This window comes from Pezoporus flaviventris, unplaced genomic scaffold (assembly GCF_033815535.1).
Source record: "Pezoporus flaviventris isolate CSIRO_AGI_PZ_B2104156 unplaced genomic scaffold, CSIRO_AGI_Pfla_v1 ptg000072l, whole genome shotgun sequence".
NCBI classification, from domain to species: domain Eukaryota; kingdom Metazoa; phylum Chordata; class Aves; order Psittaciformes; family Psittacidae; genus Pezoporus; species Pezoporus flaviventris.
In genome coordinates, this window is record NW_026892620.1 from 3,807,969 (window position 1) to 3,828,718 (window position 20,750).

The 20,750-nt window shown below is 40.3% G+C and overlaps 1 protein-coding gene and 1 long non-coding RNA gene across 2 annotated transcripts in view; one reads left to right on the forward strand and one right to left on the reverse strand.

Annotated features, from left to right (window-relative positions):
• The window catches only part of LOC133279247 (uncharacterized), a 38,745-nt gene extending 21,653 nt beyond the window's left edge, over positions 1-17,092 (reverse strand). The window contains exon 1 of the long non-coding RNA XR_009746823.1: positions 16,789-17,092. This is a non-coding gene — a long non-coding RNA (uncharacterized LOC133279247). The remainder of the gene's footprint in view (positions 1-16,788) is intronic.
• Positions 16,186-20,750, forward strand: part of ANKRD10 (ankyrin repeat domain 10) — a 38,013-nt gene continuing 33,448 nt past the window's right edge. The window contains exon 1 of the mRNA XM_061472754.1: positions 16,186-16,543. Within this exon, the coding sequence (XP_061328738.1) occupies positions 16,343-16,543 (201 nt within the window). The 5' untranslated portion in view covers positions 16,186-16,342. The remainder of the gene's footprint in view (positions 16,544-20,750) is intronic.

Below are 20,750 nucleotides of genomic sequence, written 5' to 3' on the forward strand. Positions count from 1 at the left end.
TGGAGAATTCTTTCAGTATTAAGATGATGGGAATATTGGAAGAAAATTGTAGGTGCTCTGGCTGTGTAGGCAGTCTCTTGGCAGATAAAGTCACCAAGGGATAAAATGAACCACAAAGGACTCACTATAACTTAGCCCAAGACAGCAGCTGGGGTCTTAAAGAGAACACTGGAGAAAAAAAAAGGACAACTGACTGACTAATAAGATAATGCCTTTTCACATGGATGAAAGATAGAAAAAAGGAGTAAGCCATTGTGTAATCCTAAAAAAATCTGATTGATAAAGTGAGACACTTGACAGTTTGTTTGTGGAAGGAGAGACATCAAATGACACAGGTTGCCCGTCTTCTGCTTGTAGCCTTAGCAAGTTGAGCCAAACTGGCACATCTAGAAGTGGAGTCCATAAAGTAGAGCAAAAATTATTCAATCCACTAACACTCACGAGATTCCTGCAAGAGAACTTGAAGTTTCTTACAGCTATGTCCCAAACAGACTTGAGAAGTAACAAGAAATGGGAAACAGAAACAGCAACAAAGGAAGAAGAGGCAGAGATCATTGGGAAGTAATTAGTAGTTGCCGAAATAAAGAGATGAGTAACATTGATTGACTGTTATTCCTGGAAGAGTCAATGAAAGGAGGGGATATAATCCAGCAAGATACAAAATTGGTCTCAAAGCACCATTGACTGTATTGTCTGAATCTTCTATGTGTTAAGCACGTACCTCACACATAGAAATCTACACAGTAGACATCTAAACTTCTGAATCTGGAGCTGACTCCCACTCTGACAGTTCTGATTCATGATCAGAGGTAACTTGTCCTGGATGCGTGTTTCAACCAAACCTGTATCTGAGTTAAGGCTAGGACAAGTTCTCACACCAAAGAGCCTGGAAATGCTTCTGAGCTTCTCAGCACATAATACAATATGACTTTTTTTCCCCTCTAACTTCTTGACTTTTTGGGGATATTGATAAAAGTTCTATCTCCCTTTCCCCTGAGATTTTTGGTTCTGTGGCAACTATGTCTCGTTTGGAGAAGTGGTGCTTAAGTACTAAAGTTGGTTGGACAATGTTTAAGGTAAGCCAAAAATTATTTGGGCTCAATATGCTTAGCTGCAAGTTATAGAAATTCAGCAGCTGCCACATAAACAGCTGAACCATCTCTGCACTGAGGGTGGAAAACTGCATGTCATGGGATGGAAAGGACAGCTGGGAGCTGGAAGTGTCACGTCCATCACTAGGTGAGTATGACCACTTGTGAGTCAGCACCCTCACTGCTCCTATTCTTGACATACTGTTCTTACAAATATGTAGTTCTGAGTGATAGGGTTTCCCACTTCCATTTCCAGCAGTACATCATCTGTATAATAGTAACCGTAAGATCTAAGTAACACTGTAACATATATATTGTGTAAGAATTACATCAGTTTTGCAAAAAAAAAAAAAATCATAAAGCATCATACAAACTCTTGACAGTTATGGGTTCTTTCCCGTAATATAAGACACAGGGGAAAACTGAGTTACTCTCAGTTAAGTTGCCTGGCAGTAAAACCATAGAAATCCTGAATAAAACTGAGCAAACATTTATAGCAAATAGCTAAATATATCCCAAATCTAGACCACTGAATTAAACTCAAATAATGGAACTTACTACACAAGACCTGCCCTGGCAGAGCTCTTGAGCATTTGGTCAGAATAGTCCAAATAAGTGGCTAGAAGTGAGAAACACGAAGTTAGGCTCAAAGTATCATTAGCATTTTTCTTCCTGATTCTCCTTTCCAGGAAATATCCCACTCATTTGAGACTCTGGCACTGTGCCTTTTCCCAAGCCGTCTGCTAGCTACAACTCCCTTCAGAAGCTCTGCTCCTAAATTCACTAAAGACCTGATCCCTGATTGTCCTTACAATTCCTCAGTGAATTTCTGAATTAATATCCCTGGGTTAGTTAAGCTTTTTCTCCAAACTGAAAAGTTGAAATATATTCTCTTTTCATCGCAAGCCCACTTTGGAAAGCACACAGACTCCCAGCAAAGGTTCCCTATACATGTACTGCATGCATAACTTTAACTGGTGAGGTCACACACCTCAACACATTTAGTCTAGAATCTTTAAAAACAGCAACAGTGGCATGCCAGAATTGCACAGTGTTACACTTGTAGAAAGCAGAGAACTATTGTTTTGTGTAACTATATATATTGCAACTGCCTGGAATTCTTTCAATACAAATTTGCTTACAGCATCAAATTTGGGGGTTATTTAAGCCAAATGGCTCTTATCCGCACACAAGGCTTTATTTTCCTAGCATTTCATTGAGAAAAAAAACTGAAGCATTTCCCAAACGTACAACAGATTTATAGCTTGTACTTTTGATTCTTTGTTTCATTTTGTTTTGTTTGTGGTTTTTTTTTTTCAGTGGTAATATGCCTTATAGTATGAATATATTAGAGCTTTAGTATCAAAGATTTTTCATGGTTGATGTATTAGAAAAACTTGTAAGCTTTTGTTTATGGATTTCTGTGCCCCTGGCTTTTGTAGTAGCTGAGCGCTGCACATAAATTACACTTCGCCTCACAAACCTTGGGGAATGATGGAGTCCCAGCAGTTCTCCTAGACTTTGTTTTCCCAATGAATATGCACCTAGGCACAGACCCACAGAAGTTTTTAAGAAAGTAAGTGCTATTTGAAGTGGGTTTCAGCTGCTACCAATACGAGCAAGAAGCCTTTGTGGATCTGGACCCCTATGTCTAACCCAGGGTAACTTAAGAAATCCATAATAGTGGACAAACCAAACCTGCTCTATCATAATGCAGGCTGATATGCTAATTGCTGGGATACTCCTCAGCTTCTCAAACACTTGAAAGTCAAGGCTGATTTGCAAGTTTGATCATCCATTTTGTTAATGTGATAAGCAGACAATTATTCCTTATGTAGGGAGAAAATTATGTGTGTTTCAAAAAACATAACATGTTCTAGACACAGTACTATCCATCATTTTAAAACCTGGCATGGCTAAAGATTTCAGCATCAACTTTCATGCCAACATGTGATATCAGACAGTCTCTCATGTCCTGTCTGATTCTTAAAATAGCACATTGCCATTCCTTTGGGGTTACTCAATTCCTTTACGTTGATATAACCAATGGCTGTGGCTTAAGCTTCCTTGTAAGATGCTCCATCAAGCTTTCTAGGTCTAATTTCACAAATTGCTTCAGAACAGCGGAATCAGAACTAAATAAAATACATGTTCTTATCTCCCCAAAATGTCTGTATATCTGTCAGAGAAAGCGTGGTCAATAAAAATAATATCTGCATGTTAGGATATTAGATTTTGATACAAGAATGTCACTGCGACAGCAGGAGTGGGAGCATCTGTAGAATAAAAACTGCTACATGGAAATGCTTTCAGGTTAACATGCTGGTCTGCACTACCTAAAGCTTTTGCTTTCAGATCAGCATTTACACTTGGTACTTCCTGCTCAGAACTGTGTTGTTTCAGAAGGTATTCTAATATGCCTAGCAGATAGCAGAAAATGTACTGAAGTGGCACATAAGGCAAAGTCTTCAAGTGTTCAAGGCCAGGTTGGACGGGGCTTTGAGTAACCTGGTCTAGTGGAAGGTGTCCCTGCCCATGGCAGGGGGTTGAAACTAGATAATCTTTAAGGTCCCTTACAACCCAAACCATTCTATGATTCTATGATTTCTTCAGTCCAGCCAACTAGCTATCTCTGGCACAGATTTATCTAGTAAAATTACCAATCCAATTAATGTAGTATTTTAGTTTAAAGCTGTTCTGTTATTTTGGTGAGTTCAGTGAAAATTCAACTCATTCCAATTAGATCAGAACCTGGATTTAGATACTGCAGAAGATATGGCACCAGTGAAGGACAGGCTGGTATCTGCAAGAAGCAAGGCTGTTCAACAGGCTTTTAGCAGTGGTTTAAATGATGTCAAGCATCTACTGGAAATGGATAAAAATATGCTGTGCTTCTCAAGAATCAATTTAAAGATTTATAAGAAGAAAAAGGAACAAATATTCACTTGTTAAAATACTACAGTAAATGATAAAAAGAGAAAACACTCACCTGGAGGTGAATCAGCAAGACATTTTGCTGATTAACTTATACCAGGCTCTCACACCATATGTCCAGCACCACACACATGACATCTGAAAGCTTTTTGAGATACAGATAGAGCTCATATTCCTGCATAGATATATGAAAAGTCTCTTTGTAAAAAAAGGGTTTTCAGCAAATCAGTAGTTTACTATTGAACCAAAAGGTAATTAAGTAAATTAGACATTCATTCAATATGCCAAAGTGGAAAAAGAAACAGGGAGACAAATACTTTCTTTTTTGGATGAATTTCCAGATAATGGCATGACAACACTTTCTTCCAGACTCTGCCATTTCACTATTTCACAATACAGTTTAAAAATGCTTTCCTTACTGTTTTGAATAAAACGATTTCTGGTTGCAAACTCAGTGTAATCCTACTTAACAGGAAAAAAACAATCTATATGAAGTACAAAGGAACTTTTAAGGCTGATCTCCTGTAAGCTTCCACAAACAGTGGGTGGCAATGATTTATACCTAGGGAAAATCTTACCCTCCTTCTTGTTTATTAATTTGGAAGTGCTGACCTGGGCAGAAAAGACATATATGACTACAAATTCACTTAACAACCATGACTTTTTGGAAGTTGAATCCATGTAATTCTAATAAACTCAGTCCAGTTTTGTTAAGTGCGGATACTCTGATACTTTTCAACAGGTTTTGTAGAGTTCAGACATTACAAGGATTGTAATCTTTTAAAATGTACTCTCTTCCAAGCACTCCATTCTAACATTTGATCCTCTTTTAACCTCATTCATTATATTCCACATTTTTTAGAATGCACTAAATTCTCCTCAGAATGCACTAAAATGCCAAAATTCTTGACTTTTACAATTCTTAACATCAAAAAATTGCACAATTACATCAGTCTGGGATCTGATTTAATTTCCTATGTTTGATTTCAGTTTCTATCTCTGATTTCAGTTTCACCAAAGGAAATCCATGTTTTTATAGAAACATACAAAAAATAAGCTTTTGATTCAAGTCCCACTCAGAAATGTAGATTCAGAGGTCAGGCTGAGATTCTTGATAACTGGGGTGGCTGTCTTCACAGATGCACAGAGAACTCAATTTTTTTAAAATAGACTTTTTGCATACTAACAGGTAGGGAAATGAGGCAAGTGAACTATGCAACTGTGATTATTTTCATTTTTATATTTAAACAATTATCTCTCAGAATCCTGTACATCCAAAGACTTTCTTTCCTACATCACAGTGGATTATTTGTGTCAAAAATAATCCCGTATGTATTTTGCCCCACTTAATGCAGTGCCCAGAATAATCATCACTGTCGTACTAGCATCACTTTTGGAGGGAAGATATTTTAATTCACATTTAACTGATTTCCTAAGCAAGAATCCTCTCCTGTTTCTTTCATTATAGGCATTGTGTCTCTCTTACTAGATGCAAGATAGAGAAATCTTACATGGTACCACACCTTTCATTTTCCTACTTGCGTTATTCACAAGTATTGTGTTTCGTTCAACGAAGTAATTTTCTCAGATAGTGAGATGCCACCTGATGTTTTGATCTTATTCACTGATACACTGTGAGGGCAGTGAGGCACTGGCAAAGGTTGCACAGAGAAATTGTGGCTGCTCCATCCCCGGCAGTGTTCAAGGCCAGGTTGGACAGGACCTTGAGCAACCTGGTTGAGTGGAAAGTGTCTCTGCCCATGGCAAGGGGATTGTAACTAGACAGTCTTTAAGGTCCCTTCCAACCCAAACAATTCTATGATTCTATTATTCTATTTTTTACACCTCAAGGAAAATGTCATTTTTCAAAGTCTTATCTTTAATTGGCCCCACCCTTTAAACCTGAAGTTTAACTGCCATCGCCTAGTTAGCTTGGACAGTGACAGAAAAGTCCACAGATCACAGGTTTTGTAAGAGTGTCCTTCTCTTTGATGGAAGATCATACAAGGCTAGACGAGCTCCATCAGCCCGGGTTTGACGTTCTCCCGAGTTTTCCCTCTCCTATGAGGAAGGCCTGTCTTCACTAACAAAGACTTGGAAAGACTTTTAACCACGCATTCTGAACACGACTGTCATCTCCTGAGTCAATCACAAGCTACTGATGAGCGATAGCACAACAAGGGTCTAGGCGGGTTCTTAGAGGCGTTCAGTCATAAGCCCACAGATGGTAGCCTCGCTCCAGTGGCTCCTCAGCCAAGCGCAGTTCTTCGCAAGCTGTTCTTCACCTAAAAAATCCACTGTGCAGGCTGGAAGGGCTCACTGTCACCTGTCTGTATGGACGGGAGAGGGTCTAAACGGTAGGTGACAAGGTGCATGGGAAGCTGCAGACCCAACATTACATGTGGGCGGACCAGCGCATGGGTAGCTCGAGTTAGCTCAGGACTGTCAACACAGTCGTGGTGGGACACTTCCTGATTGCCTAAGCAGCCTTTTTTTCCAACCAGATTTGGATATCCCACTTGCCCTTGGTCATCGTGCTTGTAGTAAGCGTGGTTAAAGCCCTTCCCAAATCTTCGCTCAAGAAACCAAGCCATCATCTTTAATTGGAGAGAAGAAGTAAAAATATCAGTAAAAGCTTGAAAAGCTAAAAGCAACTTGAGCATCTTATTTAACAATTTAAAAACATTTAATTTTGAATTTGATATTCTGAACTATTTAAATAATTTTAAAGAAATTAAATTTTAATAAAAAATGTTACACTTTTAGTTTTGAAACAAAGAAGACATATTCTGAATGAAATTATGCACACATTTTCAGTAAAAAGCTGGATTTTGCCCCAGTTAATTGGTATCCTCTGACTGAAAATTCTACCAGGTTTAATTTTAATCTAAAGGCCCAGATAATTTCCCCAAGTAAATCTTTACACTGTCTTTCCTAATCAGCTGTTGTAAAAACTATTACTAATTCTGTCTCTCTTTTTCTCAAAGTCCAGTTCCAATTCCAGCACGAGTAACTACTAGTCTCACTTCAATCCCCAGTTCCACATTTGCATTTTCCTAGAACAGTCTTTTCTTCCTATCCAAGGAATACAATAAACCTTAAACAGCACATTCTAAAGTAACACTTTGCTTATCTGTTAGTTAGAATATGTGAGCAAATTTACCAGAAGCTATGGATTTCATACGTTTTTGCTTTCAATCAATATTCTAGACAAATAGCAATCAAGTCAATTTTGTAACATTTTTCTATACTTTCATCAAATGACCGTGATCCTTGGCCTTGATGTTACATTTAGTCACCAACAGCTGCAAGGCTAGATGGCTATCTAAGATGAATCATACAGAACCTTACTCAGTATTATTAAGGAAACAACTTTAAAAATGATGACTGAGGCTTGTGTTAACTAAGGTTTGTTTCTTCTAATATACTTAATTGAATTGATACAAGCTCATTGTTAAATGAGCTAATCTATCCAAAATAAATTTGCTGACATCTACTCTAAACAACTAGAAGAAAAATTATCACAGAAACGTAGAGGCATCTTTCACTTCAGCTTTTCGAGGCAGTATTACAACGTTTGAAAAAGAGACAACCACAAGATGGCTCCTTTCATATGATGCTAGCTAAAACAGAAACCTATACTGAGAATATAGGCTGCTTAGTCTGCACTCTTTCACAAACAAATGAAACACCAGGCACCATCCTCTTCGACAAAAAGATGGTGGTACAATTGCTTTAATAAATCAGTTTGGGGAGGAGATGCTCTTTCTTCAATGAATAAGGACTAAACCCCTCAAATACAAGCACCTAATCTCACAGAACAGGCTGCACACTTGGAACACTTGCCAGGCTCAAGCACAGACATTTCACACTCTTCACCTTTCTCAAGAATTTTGTTTGTCCTCTTTGTAAGAGGATATGGCATTTTTTCCCTTTATTAAATATTTTTCCATGGAAAGACATCTGGATTATTGAACTGTAAAATGACTACATGATTTAGTAATTCCACATCCATGTAGATGATATCAAGCTACAGATTTGGTTGTTGTTCCATTTAACATCTCAATAAATATTACATAAATGTACCACTTCAAATTTCCATCCAAGTGCCTAACGAAACGATAGAATAATCATGGGTAATATGATTCTTAATATAAGAAAGTCTGGTTTGGTGTGAAAGGTTTGTTATGCTCCATTACATAGATTCTGTAGCAGCAGCCATGAATTCCAGGAGTCGCAGTGTGCTGTGGCCTGTGTTAGCCTTCCTCAGGGTGTGAGGGCATCCTCTGCAGTCCGTGCATCTCAAAACACCTCAGAACACAACAAAAATGACACGAACATGTTGCTGAACAGCTGGCTTCAACATGGCAACTACTTACAAGGCATGACAGTGGAGAAAGACAGCAACGCTAATGAAGTATCAGGAGGAATTTAAGGAGTCAGCATGTGAATTATTTAAACAGGAGCTTGAGCAAGATTCCTCCACACATTTGTGTGCTTTTTCAGATAAAAGTTATTTACTGAACACAAGCAGTCAAGCAGTCAGTTTTACATTCACCTTCTGTGTAAAGCTAAGTGGAGATATCATGAACTTTTGGCAGTCCTGCAACTCTGCTGAGAACTCCTACTTGTGTTTTCTTTTTCTATTTTTACAATCAGAACACAATTTGAGGATGAGGACATTGAAGGACCTTTTTATTACTGTGGCTCAGGCTCAATATAGGTGGAAAATGGAAATGGTTTGGTATTGATTTCTTACAGAACTGTTTCTTACCACAATGCTGGTATCCTGCCTCCCAAGAGATGTTAATTTTCTGTTAAAACTGGTGAGGAATGTGGGAAAAAGAAGGGTAGTTTGACAAAAAGCCAACAACTATAATTAACTCCCGTACTTTTTAGGCACCAGACCTCTCGGCTAAGCGTGGCCCTGATGACTCACATGTATCAAGAAGAGAATAGTTGCACAGAGGCAGAATTGACAAAGCCTTATGATGAATAAGGTCACTCTTCCCAGGCTCATAGAAGATGGCAGCTTTACAACTGTAGTGTCACAAATCTGGTTTTACTTGTAACCCACAAAATCACATCGTTTCCTAAGTAGCGAGGTTTTAAAAAAGGGCTTCTTTATGCATGAGTAAATATTTTTCTTTTGAAATCTTGGTTTGTCTTGCAACCCAGCCCGAGTTTATTTAATAGTGAGATAGCTTTCTCCAGGGAAGGCAGTCAGAAATGGGGGATGGGAAAGGCAGAAGTTGGCTCTGGCTACTGGGCACAGCTGCTCTTTGCTACTAGCCTGCAATGGAGTAATACATCAGTAATTATTTGAAAGTCAGACAGATTCCCTGCTTTCCTTGGCAGACAAAACTCTGAGAACTGAGGGCTGGAAAGGAGGATAAAGGACTTTCAGTTTACTGTTTTTCCACTCATGGCTTTTTTTTTCCATGTTAGCAGCTACTGCTGCTATTAATTTTCTGATCTTTATGCCTTCAAAGACCTCACATACTATGCAAACTTAGTTTTAGCACTTGAGCACTGATGTTTTTAAGTTTATTAAATTAATTCTTACAAAATGTTTCAGCTGTTTCTCCTAGTAACTTCCATCACAAAGAATAATGTTTATTTCCTATTCTGTTTTAGGAGTGATCACAACAGAACACTCGGTCTTCACTAAAGGAAGGTGAAGAGAAGAAAAAATCCAAATAAGAATATCATACTTCAGGGGGTACACCACTCAGCTGTGGTTTAATTTAATCAAAAATAGGAAGTAATACAAATCTTTGAACTAGCCCTTGAAAATTATGAGTCAGCCTCTATTTTACACTAGGAAAATGATGGAAAGTTCCCACCATTGCTAAAATAAATTCATGGCATCTGATGAAATGTTTTATGTTCATCACAGTTCACAAAGAGTTTAAAAAAAAAAAAAAAAAAGATGATAATGATGAATAATCATAGAAACATAGAATCATAGAATGGTTTGGCTTGGAAGGGACCTTCTAGTTCCAACCCCCCTGCCATGGCAGGGACACCTTCCACTAGAACAGATTGCTCAAAGCCCCATCCAATTTGGCCGTGAACACTGCCAGGGATGGGGCAGCCACAGCATCCTTGGGCAACCTGTGTCAGTGCCTCACCACTATCACAGTAAAGTTTCTTCCTAATGACTAATCTCAATCCACCTTCTTTCAGTTTAAAGTCATTCCACCTTGTCCTGTTAATACATGCCTTGTGAAAAGTCCCTTTCCTGATTTCTTGTTGGCCCTCTTTAGGTACTGGAAGCCTGCTCTAAGGTCCCTCCTGAGCCTTCTCTTCTCCAGGCTGAACAAGCCCAGCTCTCTCAGCTTGTCAATAATGTTTGAAGAAGTTTGTCCTTTTGTAAAATCCCCCTCAACATCTTAGATAGGAAAACAAAATGAAGCACAAGGAGCTAGTATAATGCCCCAAAGAACAGGATTCATGCAATAATACAGGAGGCAGCAAGCAACTCTCTCTGACAACCTCCTTCAAAGACAGAAAGTTTTATGGGATTGAGAACCAGGCAAAATGTGAGGAACTCCTTATGTGACTAGGCACATCAATGCAAATGACATTGATGGAGGATTCCTGTATCAGAACGTAGATGCCCAATGTGGCCTACAAAGCCTTTGGACTCCCAAAGGGTCTATTAGTTCTGCACAAGCAGGGCACAGCACCTGGGTGAACTGATTCCTTTTTGCAGCAGCAGCTGGCACCACAGAAGAACATTCTTGGCCATCTCAAGAGGCAGTAGACACGTATGTGTGGGCCAGTAAATAAAACCCTAAGTGTTAACCAATGCAAGCATCCTACAGCAAGAATGGGAGGATTTGAATGAGTTATGTATTTGATGAAATTCCATAGTATTTTTTAACAACAAAAAAAAAAAACACGTCAACCTTTGTTCTGTACAAGTTATTATCAAATGCTCTATATTCACCCTGTCTGAAAGGGAAAATGGGCAAATATAATTTATTTGTATCAGAATGGCACAGAGAAGCTGAGTACATTACAGTTATGTAAGCCAGCAAACCCTTTTTCACAAAACAGTTTAAAAATAATGTACTTTCTAAATTAGTCTTGTTAGACTCTCTTGAATATTCAAGAAGTCCTCATTTACAGACTACTTGCTTTCTCAGCCTTTAGCCAGAAGAGAATGCAAAAGCAAACTTAGTTAAAATAAAACAAATCTCTTCTTCCACCCTGCTTTGCCTATAAACTCCTCCATGTCTTTTTCTGTTTCTTTCCATGGGGAAATTCAGTTCTGTTAAACGCCCCAACAAAACATGAAGTCTACCTCCTTGATGTGACAGAAACAGAAACAAAACCTCTCACTTCCCTTAAAAGATCAGGAATAGAACTGAAGGCAAAATTAATGCAAATAGGCCTGCAAATAACTTTTTTTTTTTCCAAATATACAAAAATGTGGGCTGCTAAATTTAGTAGGTGAACTCTTCTGAGTCATAAAAAATTCAGGAATGTATTTTTTGTGTAAGCAATACTGTAAGCATACTATTTATTGCATTCCATTAAAGAATTTCAGTTTATAAAACATATTAAATACTAAAATCTGTCTTCATACAAACCAGAAAATAAAAAGAACCTGAGATATTATGTATTACTCCTTCCCTTTTTTCATAAAAGGTTGTAAATTACAGTTTAACCCATGACTGTCAATTCCCCGAAATACGCTATGTGCAAACAGACCACAATAGCAGCTATATCTGTCAGGGAAACCAAATCTATCATCTAGAAAGAAGTTAGAATCACATAGCAGATTTATACTTTACATGTCTGATCTTTTGGACAGAAAGACTGTTGAAAATATCTTCAAGATTTGTCATTGTTCTGTATAAAAGCTAACTGTGATAATGACAGAGAAGTACAAAAGAATGAATTATAATGTAATGAAATATTAAAAAAATTAAAACCAGAATTCCCATGTCTCCAGTTTCACAACATATGACAGCAGCTAAAGAAAGCATTTTTAATTAAAGCTTAAATTCTATTAAAATCAGCTTATAAAGCCCATTGCTAAAATATATTAAGGAAATAAATGGAAAAGCAGAATATGAAAACATACTAAATTTTACATTTATCTGGATAATGATTCACAATTTAAATCAGAGAGAGACAAATGTGACTCCCCAAGTCATATGCCAACTACAGACTGATTATGGAATCAGTATAATATGGAGAGCAGTGTGCTTGTCTATTTTGGAACTGTTGGTGTAGATGACCAGCAGGAAATAAAAATGGTTGACCTCACAATGAGGAATTCAGTTATGAAACATGCAGAATTCCTATGCGGCATTGTTGAAGCCTCCTCCCTTCTCTGCATTCTGCTTCCCGCTTTCTAGAATTAATAGAACAGCACTTGTCTGTCTTACATGGAGTGCTAAAAGGTAAATACAGTGTCTGTAAGGAAAAAAGGTAGACCACTGCGTTTATTCAGTATGGCGGTTCCCAGTAAGAGAGAAAAAAAACACATGGAAATCTTTAATATCTATCTTCTCAAGTTCAGGAATGTTAAATTCTTATTCATCTTCACTATAACCCACTTTTTTATATATTTATTGCTTTTTATTATAAACAGTACGTGAACAACTTTGTCAATGCTTATACAACACCATAAGAAACAGTTTGCCTGTTTTCAACCTAAGAAACTGTATTCTTTCATAGCAGGTATTTTGGTAATAACTATTTTTATAACATAAGTTATGGTTCTGGGGATTGGGCTGGTTTGTTTTTTTTTTCCTCCCTTTTTTTCTTTCAACTGTTCTATCAGGTGGGGCCTTTCTTATTTAATCCCAAAACAAGGCATACTGATGTAAATTGTTACCATCTGCCTAGCTACATATTGGGGGGTTGGGGGGGGGGGGGGGGAGGGGGGGGGAGGAATCTACATAACCCAAAACCAGAAATGCATGCAGAATGATAAACTCGTAGAGCATGTGAAAACAAAGGCCAGATCCAACAGAAGATGAACGTGTTTGTAAGGAAAAGGGTAAGGCACTAAACTGAAAGTTGTGGTAGCTATAAGTACTCCCTCCCCTGGCCAAAACGTCTACCTTTCCCGTGCTGCAGTGCTGCCATCTATAAAAGAGCTTATTTCTAATTCACCCTCTACACATCATTCTGAGATCTGTGACTTGGCAGCCTTGTAGAAATCTAAGTATTATTTTGTTTTGGTGAAGATAGAATAATATCTAGAAGATGCAAGTATTAGCTGCACCAACTTCAAGTGTTGAAATTCCTCATCTGTATATTCCTATCATAGTGTTATATTTTTACCTCAAAGCACTTTGATTAATTGAGCTTCTTAAAACCACCCAGGACATGATTTTATTATTCCTATTTTGCAGATAGAAAACCTAATGAAATAAGCCTCTACAGTTTTAATAATGCCACAATGAAGAACACAGCTAAGGTCAAATCAGAAGTTTCTGAAAGCCAACTTTCTATCTTTGTATTCTCTGTCTTGATAGTGCTGTAAAAATACAACCACATACAAATTTAATAATTTGTATGAATTTATAGTTAAATATGATACTTCTTGATACCAGACTTGTGCTGCTTGCCTGAAGTAGAGACATATGTTATTACTGACTGTCCAGATCAAAACAAACCTGAGAACACAAGCAAGGTGTTTCATTTAGCTATAGTTTTTACAGTCTAAACCCCCTGTTTCTACCTCAGGCCATCATTGTGATATTTTAAGTAAAATCTTCATCCAAATCTCCTGTTAGCTGTTGCAACAGCATTTTGGAAAGCACCCACACAGTGTCAGCCCTTTCCACAGTGAATGAACGTCCTCATCACCTCCTTGACAACTAAAAATTTACCCCATATGCTGTACATCTAATTCCTTTTCTAAGATTTTACATATGTACAAAAAGACTCTTTGTTATGGGAGGCATATGTCAAGAGGGTGTTTTATGATGGCTGTATTCCAAGGTGCATTTTTTTCTGCTTGAAGGTAGGTGTTTTTCTTTGTGTTGGAATCTTATCTCCAAGGATAGGATATCATACATACACAGTTCAGCTATGCTAAAATACAACAAAGCCAAATAAATGTGAGGAACTCCTATGGAACCACAATACATACTTGCCGAGAGTATACAAAACCATGATGAGGGCCAGTTTCAGCAAAAACTGGAAACTTAACAGTGATGTTAGCCCAACAGAGTTCCCCCTCAAAGAGTATATGGAATTAAAAAAAGCTATTTAAATAAAACCCCAAACAAAAAAAAACTACAATCTTTATACATTCCACTACTAGTTCAATCAGAAAAGTAATTTAAAAATGCATTTAAGCCAAATAATTTCAGATACTGGTTTCTACCCATCACAACACAAAATACACATTTCTCATGCACAAACTCTAATCCAAAAACATTTATGAATGTTTTAGTTTTCTTGATTTCTGGGGTTTGCTTCCTTAAGAGAGAAAACCAACATACCTTCTGAGAAGTCAGAACTCCTGTCATAAGAAAAAGGTATTTCACAACACCTTAATGATGAATTTAACCTGATGTTAGAGAAAAGCTTTTAAACTGTCTAGGTCTCCTGGTGCTTTTAACAGAAATTACTTTGTACCTTCTGTGCCCCTAAACATAATTCCCAGCTTACATTGCTTAAGACTGTATACTGAAAAAGGAACATTCCTTGATTTTCAGGGGCAGATGAATGTACTTGGGCTTAAACCAACCCTTTACTGTCAATTTAATTTTGCTACAGTAAGTAGTTCACAAATACTTTGGACAGAAAACAATTAGGAGCAATCGGCAAAAGATTCCTAAAGTTTTTGTGGAGTCCTTACTCAAGGACCACCCTCATGAGACCCCACCCGCAGTAGTTTGTCCATGTCTGGGGCCCTCAACACAAGAGGGACATGGACCTGTTGGAGTGAGTACAGAGGAGGCCATGAAGATGACCAGAGGGATGAAACATCTCTGCTATGGACACAGGCTGAGAGAACTGCGGCTGTTCAGCCTAGAAAAGCCTTTTGAAAGGCCTTAGAGCAGCCTTCCGGTACCTAAATGAAACCTGGAGATGAACGTTTTACAGGGACATGTAGTGACAGGACAAGGGGGAATGGCTTTAAACTGAAAGAGGGAAGATTTAAATTAGATACTAGGAACAATTTCTTTACTGTGAGGGTGATGAGACACTGCTACAGATGGCCCAGAGAAATCACAGATGCCCCATCCCTGGAAGTGCTCAAGGCCAGGCTGGGCGGGGCTTTGAGCAACCTGATTTAGTGCAAGGTATTCCTGCCTGTGGCAGGGGGGGTTGGAACTAGAAAGTCCCTTCCAACCCAAAGCATTCTATGACTGGTTGTTAGCTGCAATTGCAAATTTGTCAGTGTCATTTTAATCAGTCACTAACAAGGTTATCTTTTGGTTTGTAATCCATTATACAGTGAAATAACAGTGACCTTGGAGTCCTGAATTTGGCTTGAAAGCACTTACACACTTACACAGCACTTACAGAAACACAACTGACTACCCAGACAGTAAGCAGGTCAGGGCCCCCAGCAAGGAAACACACTGCACACATCAGCAGCCCCCTGGAGCTGAGGGGAGTCTGCTCAGGTGAAGACTGTGTGATGCCTGGAAGAGGGCTTGATAAGGTTCTCTTTGTCTCCATAAAATCTGCTCCCGTGAGCGCTTTTACACAGACCAACATCCTGCCTCCTTAAGTGCTGCTGCTACCGCACGGGCGCCCTGCAGAGCACAACCCGACTGGGAGGCCGATTCCCCTGCCAAGAGCTCGGGAAAGCTCCCACCACCAGTTTCCACCTGCGCAGGGGTAGAAGCGGCAACACTGCCGCGCCGGGAGAGCATATAGCCGCCGTCTTTCCTCCTGCATGCCTCTCCCCGCCGACGCCTCGTCTCTCTCCACCAGCATGCCGGACTGGACGAGGCCTCTCCCGCCCTGCCGCCAAACTCGCATCCTCAGGCAGCAGAAAACAAACCGCAGCCGCGTACCACCCACCGCGCCCTGCCCGAGGCGAGGCCCGGCCCGGCCCGGCCCGGCCCTGCTCTGCTCTGCTCTCGCCCCGGATCCCCAAGGGGTGCCCGGCACCGCCCGCGCGGGGCGGAGCGGCGTGTGCGGCCCCGCCCCGCTTCCTTTGTGCTCGGGCAGCTCACGGCCGCCGCATTCGTCGCCGCTTCCAGCGCGGGCAGAGCGCGCCTGCCTGTGCATTCTCTTTTTTTCTTTTTTTTTCCCCCATACCTTCCTTCTTATTCCCCCTCTCCTCACCCCTGCCACCACCGCTGCTGTTCCCCCTGCCCGCCATGTCGCTGGGAGCCGGCCCCGAGGCGGGTTTCTCCAGCGAGGAGCTGCTGACCCTCCGCTTCCCCCTTCACCGCGCTTGCCGCGATGGAGACCTGCCAGCCTTGTGCGCGCTGCTCCAGAGCTCGCCCCGCTCCGACCTGGCGGCGGAGGATTCCTTCTACGGCTGGACGCCCATCCACTGGGCCGCGCACTTCGGCAAGGTAGGGCCCGGCCCGGCCCGGCCGGCGGAGCGAGAACCGGGAGCGCAGGGCCGGGGGGGAAGGTGTTGAAGGGGAAGGAGGGCGCGAGTCCCGCTCGCGCGCAACGCGGCGCCATCTTTGTCCTTTGCGCGCTCTCTGCCGGGAGGCGGCTGCCGCCGTCCCGTCCCCCTCCGCCATGGCTGTTCATTGCTGCTCTGGGGATAGGGTGGGAACAGCGGCGGCGCTTGGCTTCTGTCCCGGCTTACCAGCGGTCAGTGAGGCGGGGGTAGGGCTGGTGGCACCTGCCGCCCCCCAGTCATTCATCCTCTCCGTGTCGCCGGCTGGAGCGGACCCGTTTTTCGCTGCCCTCCCGTCAGCCTGGCCGATAGAGGCGCCTCTGGGTCTCGCAGCCGGGCGTCCGAGCGGCGGCCGCCAAAGGGGAGGAGCAGGGGCTGGGGGCTCCCCTCTAGCCCTGGCCGGGGAGCTCCGGGGGAGGCCGGTAAGCGTCCGGCCGCACTTCCCCACCACCCAGCCCTCCCGCTGCGTGCTTTGTCCGCAGAGCCCAGCCGCTGTCCTTAATGGTCCTCGGGCTCCGCACCTGGAGACTGTTTTGTTGTGGGGCCTGTGTTATGACTACCGGCTCGGGAGAAGATGGGTGTGCTTGTCAAGCGCTGCTCTGTCGCCTTCAGTGTGAAAAATGGTGGTTGATAACGCACGCAGATGCGAGTACGGAATTAACTGCATTAATTGGCATGGTTGCAGTGCAGAAAAGATCAACATGTAAGAAGTAGCTACATTATCTTGAAATTCTTAAGATGAGTGGTATCTTAATTCCCTGATTTTATGTAGGCTCTTCATGTTTCCAATGTGGCGAGTGTTCCAGCCTAGGCAGAATTTCACCATAGAGGGCTGGGGTTTGGTTTTCTTCCTCATCAGTTTGTCGGGCTTTGGATTTCGAGGGGCTTTTGTTATTGTTCTCCTTCCCATTTCTAGTGTATTTGTACTTCTTGTTTGTGTGCCAGAGGAGGAAAATGAATATACTCAGGCAGTCGTTACGGTTTATTAAAGTCCATTAAGACATGGTTTCCATATGTTACATGATCTTATCTGTAATGCTTGTTTGATAAACATTTTGGAGACATGGCTAACTGGCCCTTCAGTCTAAAAAAAAAAAAAAAACAACCAGAAAAAAAATCAAAACACACCACAAAAGAAACAGACAACCCCAAACCCACAAAAGCCAAGACCTAAAACAACCTATTACCTGTTCAGAAAAAAGCTAATACACACTTGGGGGGGAGAGTGCTTTAAATTTTATTGTGAAGTACATTCATAGAAAATATGAAGGTACTGATTTGGTGTTACAGTCTTCTGTTTCGTTTTTCCATCTCGCAAGAATCCAGTAGGAGCTTATAGCAGTTGTGCTTTTGTGTTGGAGGTGTGTGTGGTTTGGTTTGTTTTCTGTTTCTCCTTTAAGCATCTTCAGTTTTCTGTTAACCATCGTAGATTATGTGAGGTTTCTGTATGTGTTCTAGTTTCAGTTCGAGAAACTCTTGAAGAAACAGATAACAAAGGTAACAAGTCAGTCTGCAAGGTAGTGTTTGTTTGCCACGGCCATCCTTGGGTATGGGCAAAATTTGATGCCTGTTTTTCTTGTATATAAGGGGGAAAAATATGGCAAGCAAAATGAGACTTGCAAAGATGGTATAGGCTGTAGGTGGATTTTATAGAACTTTGTATACACGTACTTTATCCTAAAAGCCTTGTGACAAGGTCTGGGCAATTACAGTCTACGGAAGTTATCTGCAGGTTTTATAGTCTTGTTAGGTAGTGCTCATTCATCTGAGCCAGAGACTATACAATTGAATGAGTTCCAGCAGTGTAATTGGACCCCAGAATCGACTGCCTTTTTGTGGCACAGCTGTACTTTTTGCCTTTCACCAGTTTAGGGTTGCCAGCACTGAAACAATAGCTGCGCTTAGTGGACGTTTGCATAAGACATCTTTTGTTCCTTTTCACCTCTTCCCGCCCCCTCCCCCAGTTGAGGTTCATCAAAACTTTAATTGGAGAGTTCTGTTTCCCAGAGTATTAGTTTTAAAACATTGGTTTTGGGAATGTTCCATACCGGCTACTGAACATAGTTTTATAGCTTGCAACTAATAAATAAAATACCAGCAGAGTCAATTAAACGTAATAGATACTACAGCCAGTTATTTCTGGATGTTTATCTGGAGTTTTAATGACAGCGTGGACTTCCTTTTAGACATAAGTAGCAAATCCATATTAACATGTGTTGAGTATCTGTGGCAGTGTTTGCATTTTCAGGACATTCTCTGACTGCAGAGAAGTGCTCATATCTTGAGATGTCAATTAATTCTCATTAGAGTTACCATATTCCAATTAGAGTTAATTATACAGTGCCCTAAATTACCCTGGCATCCTGTAAATTTCTGAGAACATGGGTCAGAATGTAAAATTGTTAGCAATCTAAAAATCTGCCAGAGATATAGGAAATGAAGGGCTTGTATAAAAAGCAAGGTTGCTGTTAATTCACTGTGTCTTGTATTAATTTAACCTCATTGTAACCACTTAGATGCTGTCTGAGAAAATTAAAATACACATTCATTTGCTCGTACTTTTCTCCTGCCTTTATTTTTGCCATTTGACTGTTTACATTGTAGGAAACAAAATAGGAGTAAGTACATTCTGTTTCCTTTGGAACAAAAGTAATACAGATAAAAGCGCTCGTCTCTTCCTTGGTGTTTTGCCAGCATTGCGGCCTGTGTGGAGGCCTGTCTTTCTTCATTAAGAAAGTTTAACCTCTGCTTAAGGTATAACAAAATGCTGGAAAACATCTGCTAAAAGGCTAATGAAAGCAGACTTCTGTGTCATGATCTCAAGCATAATCAATCCTGTGCAGTGTTGGTTTTTTATGTTGACTTTTCCCATCTGCAGCAATTTACCTTGTTCCATAATGTTGGAAGAAGCAGGTTTTTATGACAGCTGTGATACAGAAGACCCATACTTAAGCTTTTAATGGGATGAAACATTATATTCTGTTAAAACCCTGTAAGAGATAATGAAAAAATAAATAAAGCACACAAGAGAAAATAGTTTAAACATGAAGTTGAGTAGATAATCATGATGTGTAAACATGTTACAAAGTGGATTTGAGTATTTTTGTTACAAGATGCCACTGGTGAACCGATTCCAGTGTGTTTCCCCTCTCAATTGATGGGCTGTAATGCCTGTCTGATTATGGAAATTCTTTCAGCCTGGTTTCTGTGCAGGAAATAATAGTAATATTTGCTGAAGTTGTAATGCTTGTCTGAAAGTGTTTTCAGACTAATTCTGTTAGAAGTCCATTGTTTTAAAACTGACTGAAATTTATTTTTGTTTGCAGTTACACTAGAGGAACCTCTTGGTGTAGCTGGGGTTATTTTCCATCACATTGCTTATTAGTAATTACAGTGTTACAATTATGAAGGGTTAGCAGCCATGTTAGGGGTGCTAGCATGTGAACACTGAGGAAAGTCTAAGATTAGCAAACACAAAATTTTGGGTAGTCTATCATTAGAATTACAAATCTGCTTACACAAGTTTTGATGTAAAAAAAAATATTTTTTTTTCAGTATAAGTGCTTGTTTGCTTTTGAGAAGGTACTTTGTCATTGGTAATGCTGAGGTTTATGGAACTAGATTCATCAATACTGCAATATTTCAGTTACCCTCACCCTTACACCTTTACTTAATGTAATTACGGTGTTAGTGGTACATCTGTGTCTAGTCCATTGCAGTCCAGAAGGGTTTATCTGTGTTTGACATATATGGGGGGAGAAAGCAGTTGAAGTTCCCAATATGTTTGCAAAATACAGAATATTTCACTACAGTGGTTGGTAGTTTTGTATATGCAATTCATGAAGATCAGGAATTTACAGGTTTAAAAGAGACTGACATACAGCAGTAGAGAACGTTGGAATCTTGATGTTTATATTTGTCTCTGAACCAAACCGTCAGCTTGCCAGATGATTCTGGTGCCTTTTTTTTTTCTTCCTTCTGTATGAACAGACTGTGGTGTGGCTAACAAACATTTTCATTATCTGTGAGAGGCTGACCCTTAGATTTTTATGTGAACCAGTGCCCCAAGTTGGTGTAAAGGTTTTTTTGTTTTGCTGTCGCGTGTGTGTAGTGGTGTTTGTTATCTAACCACAATAAATGGAAGCCTAGAC